This window comes from Neolamprologus brichardi, chromosome 20 (assembly GCF_056152115.1).
Source record: "Neolamprologus brichardi isolate AB-2024 chromosome 20, ASM5615211v1, whole genome shotgun sequence".
Classification (NCBI taxonomy): Eukaryota; Metazoa; Chordata; class Actinopteri; order Cichliformes; family Cichlidae; genus Neolamprologus; species Neolamprologus brichardi.
Genome location: NC_142123.1, coordinates 25090967 through 25105876, shown reverse-complemented (window position 1 = coordinate 25105876; position 14910 = coordinate 25090967). Strand labels below are relative to the sequence as shown.

The following is a 14910-nucleotide window of genomic DNA, read 5'->3' as shown; positions in this document are numbered from 1 at the left end:
AGATCTTGGTCTGATGTACTGCTTTTTGAGACCTTTTAACCTACTTAACTTTGTCAGACAGGTTCTATTTAAGTGATTTCTTGATTCAACAAGTCGAATAGTAATCAGATCTAGATGTGGAACTAAAAAAGTACACATAGGTCCAGGTAGGTTTGTATACCTTTTCCCCCTTAATCAATGAAATTGTTCTTATGCATCCAGATTATCTTTGTCTAATATAAAAATTTGTCTGATCTAAAACATAAAAGTGTGAAAAATATGGAAAAAAAACTAACAAACAAGGAAGTGAACAAATGCTTTTTCACAGCACTGTATGCATGCATGAAGATGGTTCACTGAAAAGCACTAAAATGATTACATGTCAATTCTAAACTTGGAATTTAGCACATTTTTAAAAAGTTAAAAGTGTCAAGCCTTAGTTGAGCATTAAATTTGCTGATGTCTGGAATTTGTTATCTAACAGTGAAATTACCTCTTGCCTAGCTGTTCTCAGTTAGGCCAACCCTCCCATTAACCATAAGCTAATGACAGTTAAGCTAAGGGCATGAGGTAATGGTTCATGTGCAGACATGAGAATATAATCAGTATTCTCACATGTCAACGAAAGTGCTCACAATTTCCAAACATAAAGAAAGGGGATCTTGTCAGAGATTGAGTTCCTTGTCTGTGACAAGGACAGAGAGGTAATTGGAGTCTTTTCGTCGTCATGGACAGCATTCAGTTATGCTGGGTGTGGCTGGCATCTATTGTAAAATACTAAAAGTCCTTGTATTTGTTGGGCAAGTGGTGAGCGTGGCTGACATATTTTCTCTGCGTCACATGGACTGACAGAAATGGAAGCTGTCCTCAGTTTTGAGAAGTGGGTTACTGTGGGTGTTCCCCTGCTGATCACACTTTTCACAAGCTGTACAATATCACATAGCATACTGCATATATGGGAAAATCGCTGGTGGAACTTTACACTCCTGTCTCATATTCCTCTACGGCACAGGTGTCAAACTCCAGGCCTCGAGGGCCGGTGTCCTGCAGGTTTTAGATGTGTCTTTGATCCAACGCAGCTGATTTAAATGGCTAAATTACCTCCTCAACATGACCTAAAGTTCTCCAGAAGCCTAACTAATCATTTGATTCAGGTGTGTTGAAACAGGGTGAGATCTAAAACCTGCAGGACACCGGCCCTCGAGGCCTGGAGTTCGACACCCCTGCTCTAAGGCATCTGTTTTCCCAACCAGTTTAAGTCATTAGCTGTAATAAAGCTGATTCATACTCAAAATGACAATCATGCTAATGTAATATTTTTCTTTCTTCAATATCTTTATTATGAGGGTAGTAGGTTGCTGCTACAGATTCAAGTCTTTGCATTTTTTACCATTCGTCTTCTACGTTTTGGCAAACACACTTTGCATGTCAATGCATTAAAAGCTTTGTGTGTCTTATTTCACATAGTTTATCCCCTATTTTAAGGAATACAAGCGGCACTGACTGAACAAACTTATTGGTGATAGTACTTAGGCAGTACTTTTTTTTTCTTGGCCTTGGATGGGAAAACATGAAGTATAATGTCATGTATATCTTGAACCACTGCGCAGGTTTAACAACATTCAGTAGTTCTGTAAGTTTAAAATCCATAAAACAACAACAAAAAAAGCTCAGTATTCCTGTGTATATATATGTGCAGTTGTGAAATGTGTCACTCACTCAGAAAGGAGACATTGCACCTTTTTTTGGAACTGTTCGCTGCATCTGAAAGGCTCAAGTTGTCTTCAATTCAGTCTGTGACAGTAAAATTGCTAACTCCTAGAATAGCTCTGTTGTTTTGCAACCAGCAGATAGTGCACTCTTGATAATAGTCAATGAATGAAAGCCTTGACTGCAGAAGAGCCTCAAAGACTGGTGTAAGCCTGGTGATAGTAACCAAGGGCTTTGATGAATACAGCTTGGCTAAATCAGTTATCTGTCGTCTGTAGAAACACTGACTGAACTGGCAGCAGACTCAGTCACGCAGGGTGCAAATGTGTTGTTGAACTCCCTGATAATGTGTTCATGTCCAGACTTTCTGTGAAAAAAAAAAGTTACTACTGACAATCCTTTCCTTGTATGACTTGATCTTGTGGTTTGAAGCCCATTATTCATCTCACAGGGAAAATTACGTTGTTTATGTTGTTAGTATAGAAAGTGAGGTCAGGCCAGTTCAAGTCGAGCCAAATACAGAAAGCTGTTTTTATGACTCATTCCAAGGATGAAGGTTGTTGCAGGAATTAATTTGTTCTTGACAGCAGATGGAGGTTGAAGGATGAAGCATGAAGGGCTAGGCTACTGTTTGAACATAATACTCCTTGTGATGCAGACAGCTGCAGAGCGCTGAGTCAGTTTATTCTCTGAAATGGCCACAACTCATCCTTCATCTGCTCTGACCTATAGTTAGCATACCTAACCATCCAACCCGATATCACAATAAAGCGTGTATCACGTGTACCACCATGTCCAATTCATGCTTTGCCTCTCCAAATTGTGAAATGTTGAATGTACACGCATCCAAGGTTGAACCATCGCTCAGGTTGGACTGTGCAGACTAAGAATCAATTAATCACACCCTTCCTTAATAATAATTTACAAAACTCCTTATCATTTTAATTAAAAGTGTTAGTAGTGTTAAAAGTTGTGTTTTGCTCTGTTGGGCCACATACAAAATTAGATAATAATTAAATCACTGTAATTATAAAGACCCAAGAAACCGTGGCAGGGGAGGCTATAAATTTCATTGTCATACCGGCTGTTGCAGCGCTATGAAGAGCTCTCTGTCAAAGGGAAGACATTAGTCATGAGGACAAAATAGATTAGGTTTCAAACAGAGTTCAATACCAATATAATGGCCAGCAGTTTCTTCTGCTTGCACCTCTGTGGTAGGGTATTGAGTGAATGTCAAACAAATAAATATCAATCACCTTAAATACTTGAGGAACTGTGTTATGTACACCTTACTATGCAATCAGCAATCAAACAACATAATTAAAGAACACATTCAGATGTATAAATAGGAGTGTTGATCTTGTTTCCATTCTATTTCAGGGCGTTAATTACACGATTCTATATTTACACACAAGGTACATTTCCAGGCAGCTAAACTGTGTAACTATGTGTAGTGTGTAAGTGTGACAGCTAATTCTCAGATTTAATGTGTCAAAAGAATGGGGGTTTTCACTGTGGAAGAATCGAGCTCTGTGACGCTCCACTCACTGTGATGTCTTTTCTAGGACACACCAATCTAAGAACCCCCTTCTCATTCCTCAGGGCACAGTGCTGCATGCATGGCGGAGAAGGCTATTTTTCCCTCATTATTATAAACGTCTCAGATAGAAACCCTACCTTGAAAGATTCTTTTGAGTTATCAGGAAAATAAATTGTCATAGTTTTGTTACACAACATCCAGCATGTTTTTAACTAAAGTTTTTGCTTTCTTGTGGTGTCGCTGTCTCTCATTATTGTTGTTCTCCTTTGCCTTCTTCAGTGCATGAGGAACCCAGCTCTTCTGCAGAGGACAGGTTTAGTCATTAGAGTGCTTCGCTTCATCCAGGAAAATGTCTGGCTCCTACGATGAATGTGCAGGTGGTGACGACACCATGGACAGCTTCTGGGAGGTAAAGCCACCGTCATATCTGTTCTCATGGATTTTCAAATTGTGCCAAAACCTCTCACCTTCCATTCCTATGGATTTGGCTTCTGAAATCAAGCAATGCTATCAGTGAAATCATGAAACTGTTCTTAGAAGTAAATGCGTCACACACATCTTAATGAGGCTGTTTGATATCCATCCCCATTGAGTTTCCAGCCAGAGGGCCACTTGTGCTATCCATTTTAAAGGAGGGTTTGATGCTTTTTGCTTTAGTGCCAAAAGTTAAATTAGACTCTCTTATATCTACCCATTATATACGCTTCATCATCTTTGTACCATCATATTCAGTGGAAAAATACTGATGACATCAGTATGGACTTCAAACCCTGCAAAAGAGGGGTCATTTTGAGTAGTTTGCAGTAGTTTGACGACTGCTTCAGAACGCCTTCATCTAATATGATGGAAGTACAGCAATCAGAGCGCTCAAAGTACTCAAAATAAATAAGAAAATTTATTGCACACAAATTATGAAGTATGGGGAAAAGTAAGGCAGGTTTGTTTATGAACCTTTCACCAGCAAGGGACTTCAAACTTACATGCTTAAGGCAAAACGTAATGCATTAAGACAAGCTGTAAACAAGAGAGCAAGTAATATAGGAGGCTAATTTGCATTTTAGCACAGTGTGTTTCTTTTGCTCCAAAGGGCATCATAAAAGTTTCCTCTTTATGAAAGGAAAAACATTTTTAAATAGCATTATCATAAAGCACTATATATAATAAAATTTTAATACTGAGGATAAAGTCAGTAGATAAATGTTGAGGACATTAGCATATTTTCTTGTGGCCAGTTTCATAATAACTTTTTCTTTGCTGAAAATCTAAGAGTTTAATATAAATCTGGTAGAGACACTTCCTCACCATTTTTTATTTTGTTATTTCTCTATAATAGTGAATGCACTGTTAATCAAATTTGCTTTAGATCATACAAACTGTGTTAAGGATTACAGTTAGCCAAGTAGTAATTTTGTCCCTGGTGGAAACACAACTCTGTGTGTGTGTGTGTGTGTGCGTGTGTGCGTGTGTGTGTGTGTGTGTGTTTGCACTTTAACCCCCCCAACTTAGTGATAATGAATTCCCTCAGTACAGAGTCTTCTTTGTGTTGTGGCTCTTAGCCACAGAGACTCAGACAAAGAGCCTCAGTCATCAGCCTCTCTGAGGCCGCCTTTCACCACATGCACCTGCCTATATCGTCTCTATACTAGCAGCACAGCTAGAGTCAGTTTATGGTTTATCAATGCTATAAAAAATGCTGTATCCTCATGTTTTGTCATCAGGAAGGCTTGTGTTTTATCCACACAGAATGGTTTTGCAGCTCAAACAGAGGGGCTCAGGTGTGTTTTCATGTGTACAACCAGTACACCAACGTGTTGTTGTTGGTGTGACTTGGCAAACTGTCACATAGGACAAAACTCATACCGTTAAACACCTGTCTCATGGCCTCCCTGCAGCTACCATCTCAAACAGTAACCAAACATGCGTGCTCACGTCAGGACCAATCAGAGTGCACCTTTACAGCCAGCGAGCACATCAGAGACGCGCTCCATGATCTGTGTTTGCATTATGCTGTATATGACTATCTATTTATACCTATTCCACACACAGTCGGTCATATTTCTGTCTTTACTTTGTCATCTATCCCTGAGTATCTGACTGCATTACGCCTCTCAAGAGGATTAAAGCAGCTACCCACACACATACACTAAAACACATTCATCCACACACACAAACTCAAGCCCGTGTCATTGCATAACTACACATGCACAGGCACTGGTAAACCCCTCTCCCTTCATCATGCACCATGAGCACACCCCCCTGCAGGCACAAAAGAGGCGGAGCCGCTCAGCCTGGCACTGCTTTTTTAAGGTAGTCCAAGTTAAGGGGGTGAGATGTGAAAGAAAATGCAATAAAATAAACATCGAGGTAGCATAACAGCTTTGATATTTTTAATTAAATAATGAAGTTGGCCGGAGCTTTCTGCTTGGATGGAGTAGCATATTGTATAATGCAATAAATGAAACATACACTCAATTGTCAGTTTATTAGTGAAACTGTGTATTAAAGCATGTTTTCTTTTGAAGACTTTTTATCAACTCTCCAGATTAAAGGGCATCCCTAAATGCAGTTTGGATTTGCTGTAGCTTCTGTAATGCTGCTGACACATTTTGATGTATGTTGTGTTGAATGTATAAACAGTACATAAAAGATGGATGTAGCTACTATGTCAACACTGATTGGTTGTACAAGCTAGAAGCGATCATCTATGGATAACAGGATGTTACAGTGGTCAGGTTCAACAATGTGTATTAGTGCTATTTATACTAGCTGCCAGTTGTGAAATTATACAAACATAATAAGCTTTAATACAATTTAACCTGGCAAATATTACAAAATATTACAAAATTATGCACAGTTGACATAAAGACAATGTAATAGCGTTTATTTCTGCTGTAAAGTTGGGCACTTTATCTTTGAGTCCATTAGGATTTACATACTTTTTGGAGCTAGCTTACAGTGGCCATTTGAGGGACTGCATTTGCAACTCCTTTTCACCCCGAATGCTGCTGCTTGGTTCGGGTATTCAGTCATACTGCAGTCTCTCAAACTATTATATTCAGTAAATTTACAAGAGAGACATCAAACTGCCTTCACTTCAGTTATTCTCAGGGGGAAAAATGTCCGAGCTCTGTATATTTCTATGGTTGTTATATACAGTGGGGCAAAAAAGTATTTAGTCAGCCACCGATTGTGCAAGTTCCCCCACTTAAAATGATGACAGAGGTCAGTAATTTGCACCAGAGGTACACTTCAACTGTGAGAGACAGAATGTGAAAAAAAAATCCATGAATTCACATGGTAGGATTTGTAAAGAATTTATTCGTAAATCAGGGTGGAAAATAAGTATTTGGTCAATAACAAAAATACAACTCAATACTTTGTAACATAACCTTTGTTGGCAATAACAGAGGTCAAACGTTTACTATAGGTCTTTACCAGGTTTGCACACACAGTAGCTGGTATTTTGGCCTATTCCTCCATGCAGATCTTCTCAAGAGCAGTGATGTTTTGGGGCTGACGCCGAGCAACACGGACTTTCAACTCCCGCCACAGATTTTCTATGGGGTTGAGGTCTGGAGACTGGCTAGGCCACTCCAGGACTTTCAAATGCTTCTTACGGAGCCACTCCTTTGTTGCCCGGGCGGTGTGTTTTGGATCATTGTCATGTTGGAAGACCCAGCCTCGTTTCATCTTCAAAGTTCTCACTGATGGAAGGAGGTTTTGGCTCAAAATCTCACGATACTTGGCCCCATTCATTCTGTCCTTAACACGGATCAGTCGTCCTGTCCCCTTGGCAGAAAAACAGCCCCATAGCATGATGTTTCCACCCCCATGCTTCACAGTAGGTATGGTGTTCTTGGGATGCAACTCAGTATTCTTCTTCCTCCAAACACGACGAGTTGAGTTTATACCAAAAAGTTCTACTTTGGTTTCATCTGACCACATGACATTCTCCCAATCCTCTGCTGTATCATCCATGTGCTCTCTGGCAAACTTCAGACGGGCCTGGACATGCACTGGCTTCAGCAGCGGAACACGTCTGGCACTGCGGGATTTGATTCCCTGCCGTTGTAGTGTGTTACTGATGGTGACCTTTGTTACTTTGGTCCCAGCTCTCTGCAGGTCATTCACCAGGTCCCCCCGTGTGGTTCTGGGATCTTTGCTCACCGTTCTCATGATCATTTTGACCCCACGGGATGAGATCTTGCGTGGAGCCCCAGATCGAGGGAGATTATCAGTGGTCTTGTATGTCTTCCATTTTCTGATGATTGCTCCCACAGTTGATTTTTTCACACCAAGCTGCTTGCCTATTGTAGATTCACTCTTCCCAGTCTGGTGCAGGTCTACAATTCTTTTCCTGGTGTCCTTCGAAAGCTCTTTGGTCTTGGCCATGGCGGAGTTTGGAGTCTGACTGGTTGAGGCTGTGGACAGGTGTCTTTTATACAGATGATGAGGTCAAACAGGTGCCATTCATACAGGTAACAAGTGGGGGACAGAAAAGCTTCTTACAGAAGACGTTACAGGTCTGTGAGAGCCAGGGATTTTCCTTGTTTGAGGTGACCAAATACTTATTTTCCACCCTGATTTACGAATAAATTCTTTACAAATCCTACCATGTGAATTCATGGATTTTTTTTTCACATTCTGTCTCTCACAGTTGAAGTGTACCTCTGGTGCAAATTACTGACCTCTGTCATCATTTTAAGTGGGGGAACTTGCACAATCGGTGGCTGACTAAATACTTTTTTGCCCCACTGTATGTACTGCATATTGGTTACAAGTCCTTTCATTTGTTGCTCTCTGTCCTCAGGTGGGGAACTACAAACGTGCTGTCAAGAGATTCGATGACGGCCATCGGCTCTGCAATGACCTTATGGGCTGCTTGCAGGAACGTGCCAAGATAGAGAAAGCCTATGGTGATCAGCTAACTGCCTGGTCCAAGAGATGGAGACAGCTCATTGAGAAAGGTCAGCTTTTGTTAAAGTGTCAACAAGATAAGAAAGTGCAAATGTACTGCGATCAATGTGTTTTTCACTATTCCACTGAGTAATATTACCCTGAAATTTTACTTGGAATCACAAAAAAATCCAACTCGCAGGTCCACAGTATGGCTCTGTGGAAAGGGCATGGCTGGCTGTGATGACAGAGGCGGAGAGAGTGAGTGAGCTGCACCAAGACGTGAAGAACAACCTCCTTAACGAAGATGTTGAAAAAGTGAAGAACTGGCAGAAAGAAGCGTATCATAAGCAAATGATTGGAGGCTTCAAAGAGGCCAAGGAGGCAGAGGAAGGGTTCAAGAAGGCTCAGAAACCATGGGCCAAAAAGCTCAAGGAGGTGAGGAAGATGAGGGCAAATTATTTTTCTGTAAGGTTACAGGACCGTCTGCCCATCCATCACACTTTTATTAAACTTTAAATGGTAATCACAATGGTGATAGCAATACGGAAGCCAGACATTGCTAGCCATTGAAGCAGGATTTTATGACCATTTGCTATTGACTAAGTTATTATTTAACCCCTTTTCTATAAAACTGGACAGGATTACAGAAAGTAATAAATATATTCACAAAATATACATTAAGATGATAAAAGATGAGTGAAAGAGATCACTTTAATCTAAAATAGCCTTAGCTATTAGTTTCAGCAGCTGACGTTGGAACATTATTATTCTAGTTTGAATAAAGTTGTTTTTGAAATCAGTGAAAAAGCTCAAATAGCAGATAGAGCAAGTTAATAAATGCTGAATGCAGTAAAGCATTAGCGAGTTAAGGGCCAGATATTACCCTCAGAAATAGGTGGAGGCTAAAATGATCAAAGAGAGTGAATGCTGGACTTTTATCCACTGGTTAGCCAGACGCTGGTTGAAAGGTGTTAATGTGTTGTTGTGGTCACGGTAACCAAACGATATCTGTGAAGACCATGTCCTAGAGTTGCTTTATTAAATAGTGGCACATGACATATATATGGTAGTTATATTAGCACATTTCTTTCTTTAAATCTTCAACTACTGTGTATGACTTTTATTCCCATGCAGCATTTCAAGTAACCTCCTGGAACTGAGGGAAAAAACTTGAAAAAAATCGATACTGTGTAGTATCGTGATATTTTGTTTGCTAATAATGTATCGATACAGGGACAGCAGAAATCGATATTTTGTTACAAAAAAGGTTTGTGCTCTGACTTCAGAGCATGTTGATCCTTTTTCTGAGCAAGAATCCTGACATTCCTTCACTGTCCAAATGTGTTTAACTTTTTTTTGGCAGCAATAAACATGATAGTTTACATATTTTAATTTAAGACATGTTTTATTTTAATTAAGTTTAAAACTTTTTTATTTAATGTAAAATTATATTTTGTTTTAATTTACCCTCAAATTCTTCAGTTGCTGAATGGGCTGCATAGTTTTCATAAACTGCATAGTTCAGAATAGCTATAATTGTACCAGATGGTTGCATTCAGTTAAGTTGGACTAGACTGTAATACAAACCGTTCAGTTTGTCAACAATAAAACTGACTGAAATGAGAGAAAGACTGAGTGCGAGACTTTGATATTAGATAAAATGAATATTGATAAAGTTTACCTTTATGTACAGAATCTGAATATCGCAAAAATATTTTTAAAAATTGCAATAATATCGTATCGTGCGTTAAGTATTGTGATAATATCGTATCGTGGGATGTATGGTGATTCCCACCTCTAGTGTCCACTACAGAGGACATAAATGAATAGGCTGGGTCTCAGGAGGATAAACATTATGTGAGTTAATTAACTATGCGTCACTGGATGAAGTCTTGATTTCCTGCTTAGGGAGAAACTTTGTATACTGATATCAGTTCCTGGCATAAGTACCAGACCAACAACCTAAGGCGAGCTCCTAATCAATGAAGAAGAGCAAATACTGATCGTGCATTCATGCTGGAGAAAATTGCACATATCGTTCACTACTGATTTGAAGCGTCCTAAATAGAAGAATTAACCAAATACATTAAATTAGTTACCTATTTTATTTTATACTGTATAGTTTCTATTCTTGTGTTCCTTTAATCAAACCACCAGATCATGTTCTGTATCTGTGATACTAGCAATGTCCGTGTTTGAATCTACAGATGGAGGCAGCTAAGAAAACATACCACATGGCCTGCAAGGAGGAGAAGCTGGCTGCAGCCCGAGAGGCCAATGGCAAGACTGAAGCTTCTGTCACACCAGACCAGCAGAAGAAACTCCACGAGAAAGTGGACAAATGCAAACAGGATACGCAGAAGGTAATAACCTTAAAGTGGGCCTGTTATGCTTTTCCTGATTTTTCTGACCAAAGGTTTCCAGTAATTAGGTCAACGAGTGTGCAAGTAATCCCTATGAGCCAGGCTTCAAACTGCTGTTTTAGACAGTTCGCTTCTATTCTTGGATCTGTCTGATGTCAAAAAGAGGGGAGTTCTGGCTCTGTGAGCAGCCCCATGCTACTGCTGTTCAAATGGTCTCTTTGCAAGGGGCAGTCTATCAGAAGGAAGTTACAGACAGGGCTGCTCCAAGGCCCAATATGAGATTATTCTCCACTGTTTATTGTCCGTAGATGACTCACCGTGTTTTCTTGTTTCTGTTCCAGGCTAAAGAAAAGTATGAGAAGTCTCTGGAGGAGCTAAGCAAGTGCACTCCTCAGTACATGGAGTGCATGGAGCAGGTGTTTGACCAATGCCAGCAGCATGAAGTCAAAAGGCTGACCTTCCTTAAGGAAGCCTTGCTGGATATCAAACGCCATCTTAACCTCACTGAGAACCAAAGGTTAGTCAGAATGAAGGTTGGGTTGCACATTAAGCACCTGTGCAGTTTGGCAGGAAATGTATACCATTGTATAGACTATCATTCTGTGTGGGCACATGTGAAGTAGGCAATGGATGCTTAGAATATAGTTACTTAATTGTACTTTTAATCAAAAGTAGTCACACTGAATACAAATTAAAATTCGATTAGTCTGATTCGTCTTGTGTCACATTTGACACAGTTCACTGCAGTCTGATTAATTTCAACAGACACCCAAACCAGGCATGTGTTTCTCATTAGTTTCGAGACTCTCGGTGCTAATTAACCGATGATTCAGTCAGTGGCATTTCTGACAAACTGAATTTAGTCCAGGGTGAATGCTTGTCATATTCCAGTTTTTCTTTTTTGTTATCCTGCATTTAGCAAACAAAGCCACGAGCCACGGAAAAGTGATTTTCAGGTTTAATCGTTCACCTTTGATTTGATTTATTCTAACATTTTCACTCCTTTCCCAGCTGTAAAGCCTACTCCAGCTGTCGTTGGGTGAGAGACAGAGTACGCCCTACAGTCTATCGCTGAGCAGTGTCTATTTAATTCAAATAAACCCAACTATTTCAGTGCTATAATGCTAAAAACAAAATCCCTCTCCAACTAAAACAGGCTATTAGGAACTTTTTTACTTAAAAAAAAATATTGCCATGTAATAGATATTATGACCATTACTTTGCAATGAAGTCATTCATTCAATGCTGCTTGATCTTATGAAAAAATGCCACACTGCACTGTTTTTACTTGCAATTTCCAGTAAGAACAACACAAAAAGTGTTATCAGTCTTGACAGTTAACAAAAAGAAGAGGAGAAAGGAGCCAGGAAATGCTTGTGGATGAAGACAGCTTCCAAGAGACTTGTGGTTGTGTTCTCAGTGCTTCTCTCTAAATGCGTTTAATCGACTAGAAGAGGTCAAAAGTGACAACTCAAATCCAATATGAGCCCACGAGTTTCTCCAAACACTTTCAAATAGCAAGTTAAAGTCACTTTAAGAACAATGGGAAGCATTCGTTTCTCTGCAGGTGCGCTGTAAACCCTTTGCTCTGATTACAAGCCAGCAGTCGACCCCGATGGTGACAGAAGTGACAATTTGCCACTTCAGTCAACTCAGCAATCTGTAAACATTCAGTCTTCACCATCTAACTGCTCAGATGGATACAGTCATGTTAGATGCAGCTGTACAGTGGCCAGCAGATACTTACACGTGTGAAGATGAAATGAACTGGAATTAAGAAGAGGACTACTACTACTAATTAAGCAATAGTTATAAATAAAACACAAGCTTACCTCAGATAGCTGATGAGGATAGCACAGAGGAAGAGTGGCTGTGCATGCACTCTCTGATCACCTTTACTATTATGGGGGATATTTTGAGTTATGTTTGGTACATTGTCCTCTTTGTGTTAGGTTATGTTAGGGTCCAAGACCGGTCATGTCATAAGATAAGATAATATAGCCTTTGTTAGTGAATTCTGACATAAACACAACAGTAGCCTACAAGTGAAAAGATTTATTTACAAATTAAGACATCTACAGTTATTTAACAGTAGGTTTAAATTGCTGATGTTAATAAATAAATAAATTTTTATTTATATAGCACCTTTCAAGACAGAATCACAAAGTGCTGCACATAAGATTACAAGTCATAAAAAGATTTAAAAAGAGAAAATAAAACAGGCAAAAATTAACCAAAAGCAGTTTTAAAAAGGTAAGTTTTGAGTTGTTTTTTAAAAACAGCTACTGAGTCCACAGTTCTTAATGCTTGGGGAAGAGAGTTCCACAGTCTAGGGGCCACAGTGGCAAAAGCTCTATCACCCTTAGTCCTCCTCTTAGTATTTTTTATAGCAAGTAAGCCCTGATCAGATGACCTCAAAGACCTGCCAGGGACATAGGGCTGTAGCAGATCAAATAACCTATCATAACCTATAGGGTGTCATTTTAGCTGAGTGGGAAAGCAGGTGACCACGTGCCACATGGCTGGAATGCAGTAGCCCTGGTTTGAGGCCTTTTCCTGCATGCCTTCTCCCTCTCTCTCCCCCTGCTTCCCATGTTTCTTCACTACTTTACTATGCATTAAAGACAAAAATGCCCAAAAAGATAGTAATAATATTATAAACTATGCATGTCTTCACAGTTGTTTTGTTATCCACAGGTGTTAAAATATGACCCCAGACATACTGGTTTAGCCTGTAACTAGAGGAAGAAAACTGCAGGATCATTGTTCTCTTTTTAGTCCATTACACATTGCCATGGTTTGGGTAAACAGTGGCAACATAAATACCAACATCGTGGTACAAAACAGGGCCATTCAGAGTAAATATGTCCACTGTTGAGAACCCCAGCTTTACCAGAAAATTCAGGGAGACACTTTAGTCCTGTCGTCGCCCAACACTAGATCTCTTTCAGCCTAGAATTTGAACTACACTGATGGTTCTGTTGCCAAATTGGCAGCATCCACAGGTCCCTTCTGGCACTTTTATTGTCACTATTTGTTCCATTTTCCTCTCTTCAGCTATGCCACAATATACAGAGAACTGGAGCGCACGATCTTGGCTGCAAACACGCAGGAGGATCTCAAGTGGTTCAGCAACAACCACGGCCCAGGAATGCACATGAACTGGCCCATATTTGAGGTGCAACGCCAAGCCATCACAAAAAAAACGTGTACGACACCTCTCCTCTTTATTTTCTACATTACTTTATGTGCTTCTCTTCTCTCTCCTCACCAGGAGTACAACCCAGACCAGGCTGCAGCTCCTCCAAAGAAGAAGAAACCAGACGGAGCCCCACCCACTCCTAGCACTGACCATGTGGCTCCACCTGGTGACCGTAGCAGGTTAGTTCAAGAGATCTGCTAGTGTATTTTACGGTCACATATTTTTGAGTCAAATCTAGCAATAAAATTACAAGATGACTAATAATTATTTTTATTCAGTTTTATTTTATTTTAAATGTTTATCTTTTGTGAACAAATCTCACGTAGAAGCTAAAACCAGCCTGTTTCAAGATTTTTACATTTTTAGACTTCATAATCTTCCACTTTAACACATATTAATTTTAATCTCACATGTTGATAAAGTATATGTTTCAGTTTTTAGCCAAAAGTACCACAAAGATGTTTTGTGTACCTCTGGTTTAAGAGTCTGTCACTTTAAATCGTCCCACCTGAGCAGGAAGAAGACTGTGTTTAAACTGTTTATACTGAAGTCCAAATTTAATTATACACAATATATTGTCACAGCATTACTACAAAGTAAAGCCAGCAAAACTCTTTCATAGCGCATGCCATCATGGAGCTACAAGTGTCAGGTGTCATGTTTTAGCTTCTCTAGACTCCCCTGATGCATGTTCCCAGTGTTTTCTGTGAATGCAGAATAACTCTTTGCATAACACTGATCCTTAACACCAGAATAGTTTTTAGACAGTCACGAAGGTCTGTGGCAGGCAGCTCATTTCTGACACTGGCTAGCAGGATTAGTTTGTTAATGGTTTTGACCTGTTCAAAACCTTTAAATTTCAGTCTTTTGTTTTGGAAACATCCTAATGTCAGCCTCCCTTTTCTCTCTCTTCCAGTGTGAGCAGCTATGAGAAGAACCAAGCTTATTCGACTGAGTGGTCTGATGATGAGCAGCCCGCTGCATACTCGGGCAATGAGAACGGTGGGAACGGCAATTCATTTGAAGATGATTCCAGCACTGGGAGAGGGGTACGCGTGCGTGCTCTCTATGACTACGAAGGCCAGGAGCAGGACGAGCTCACCTTTAAAGCAGGTACATGTGCGTGACCGGGTGACATAGTTTGGGGATTTTGTCAATAATCATGCCATTCAGCTCAAGCGTACCAATAACTACAACAAAAATGCAGTTAAATTTTT

At 39.9% G+C, this 14910-nt stretch overlaps 1 protein-coding gene across 3 annotated transcripts in view; it reads left to right on the top strand.

Moving 5' to 3' along the window:
* The window catches only part of LOC102795192 (protein kinase C and casein kinase substrate in neurons protein 1-like), a 38966-nt gene that overhangs the window by 19747 nt on the left and 4309 nt on the right, over window positions 1–14910 (top strand). For all 3 annotated transcript variants that reach the window (XM_006794251.3, XM_006794253.3, XM_006794252.3), the window contains exons 2-9: window positions 3509–3638; window positions 8040–8196; window positions 8328–8563; window positions 10336–10491; window positions 10833–11008; window positions 13549–13669; window positions 13766–13872; window positions 14610–14806. In XM_006794251.3, coding sequence (XP_006794314.1) covers window positions 3579–3638; window positions 8040–8196; window positions 8328–8563; window positions 10336–10491; window positions 10833–11008; window positions 13549–13669; window positions 13766–13872; window positions 14610–14806 — 1210 coding nt within the window. In that variant the 5' untranslated portion in view covers window positions 3509–3578. The remainder of the gene's footprint in view (window positions 1–3508; window positions 3639–8039; window positions 8197–8327; window positions 8564–10335; window positions 10492–10832; window positions 11009–13548; window positions 13670–13765; window positions 13873–14609; window positions 14807–14910) is intronic.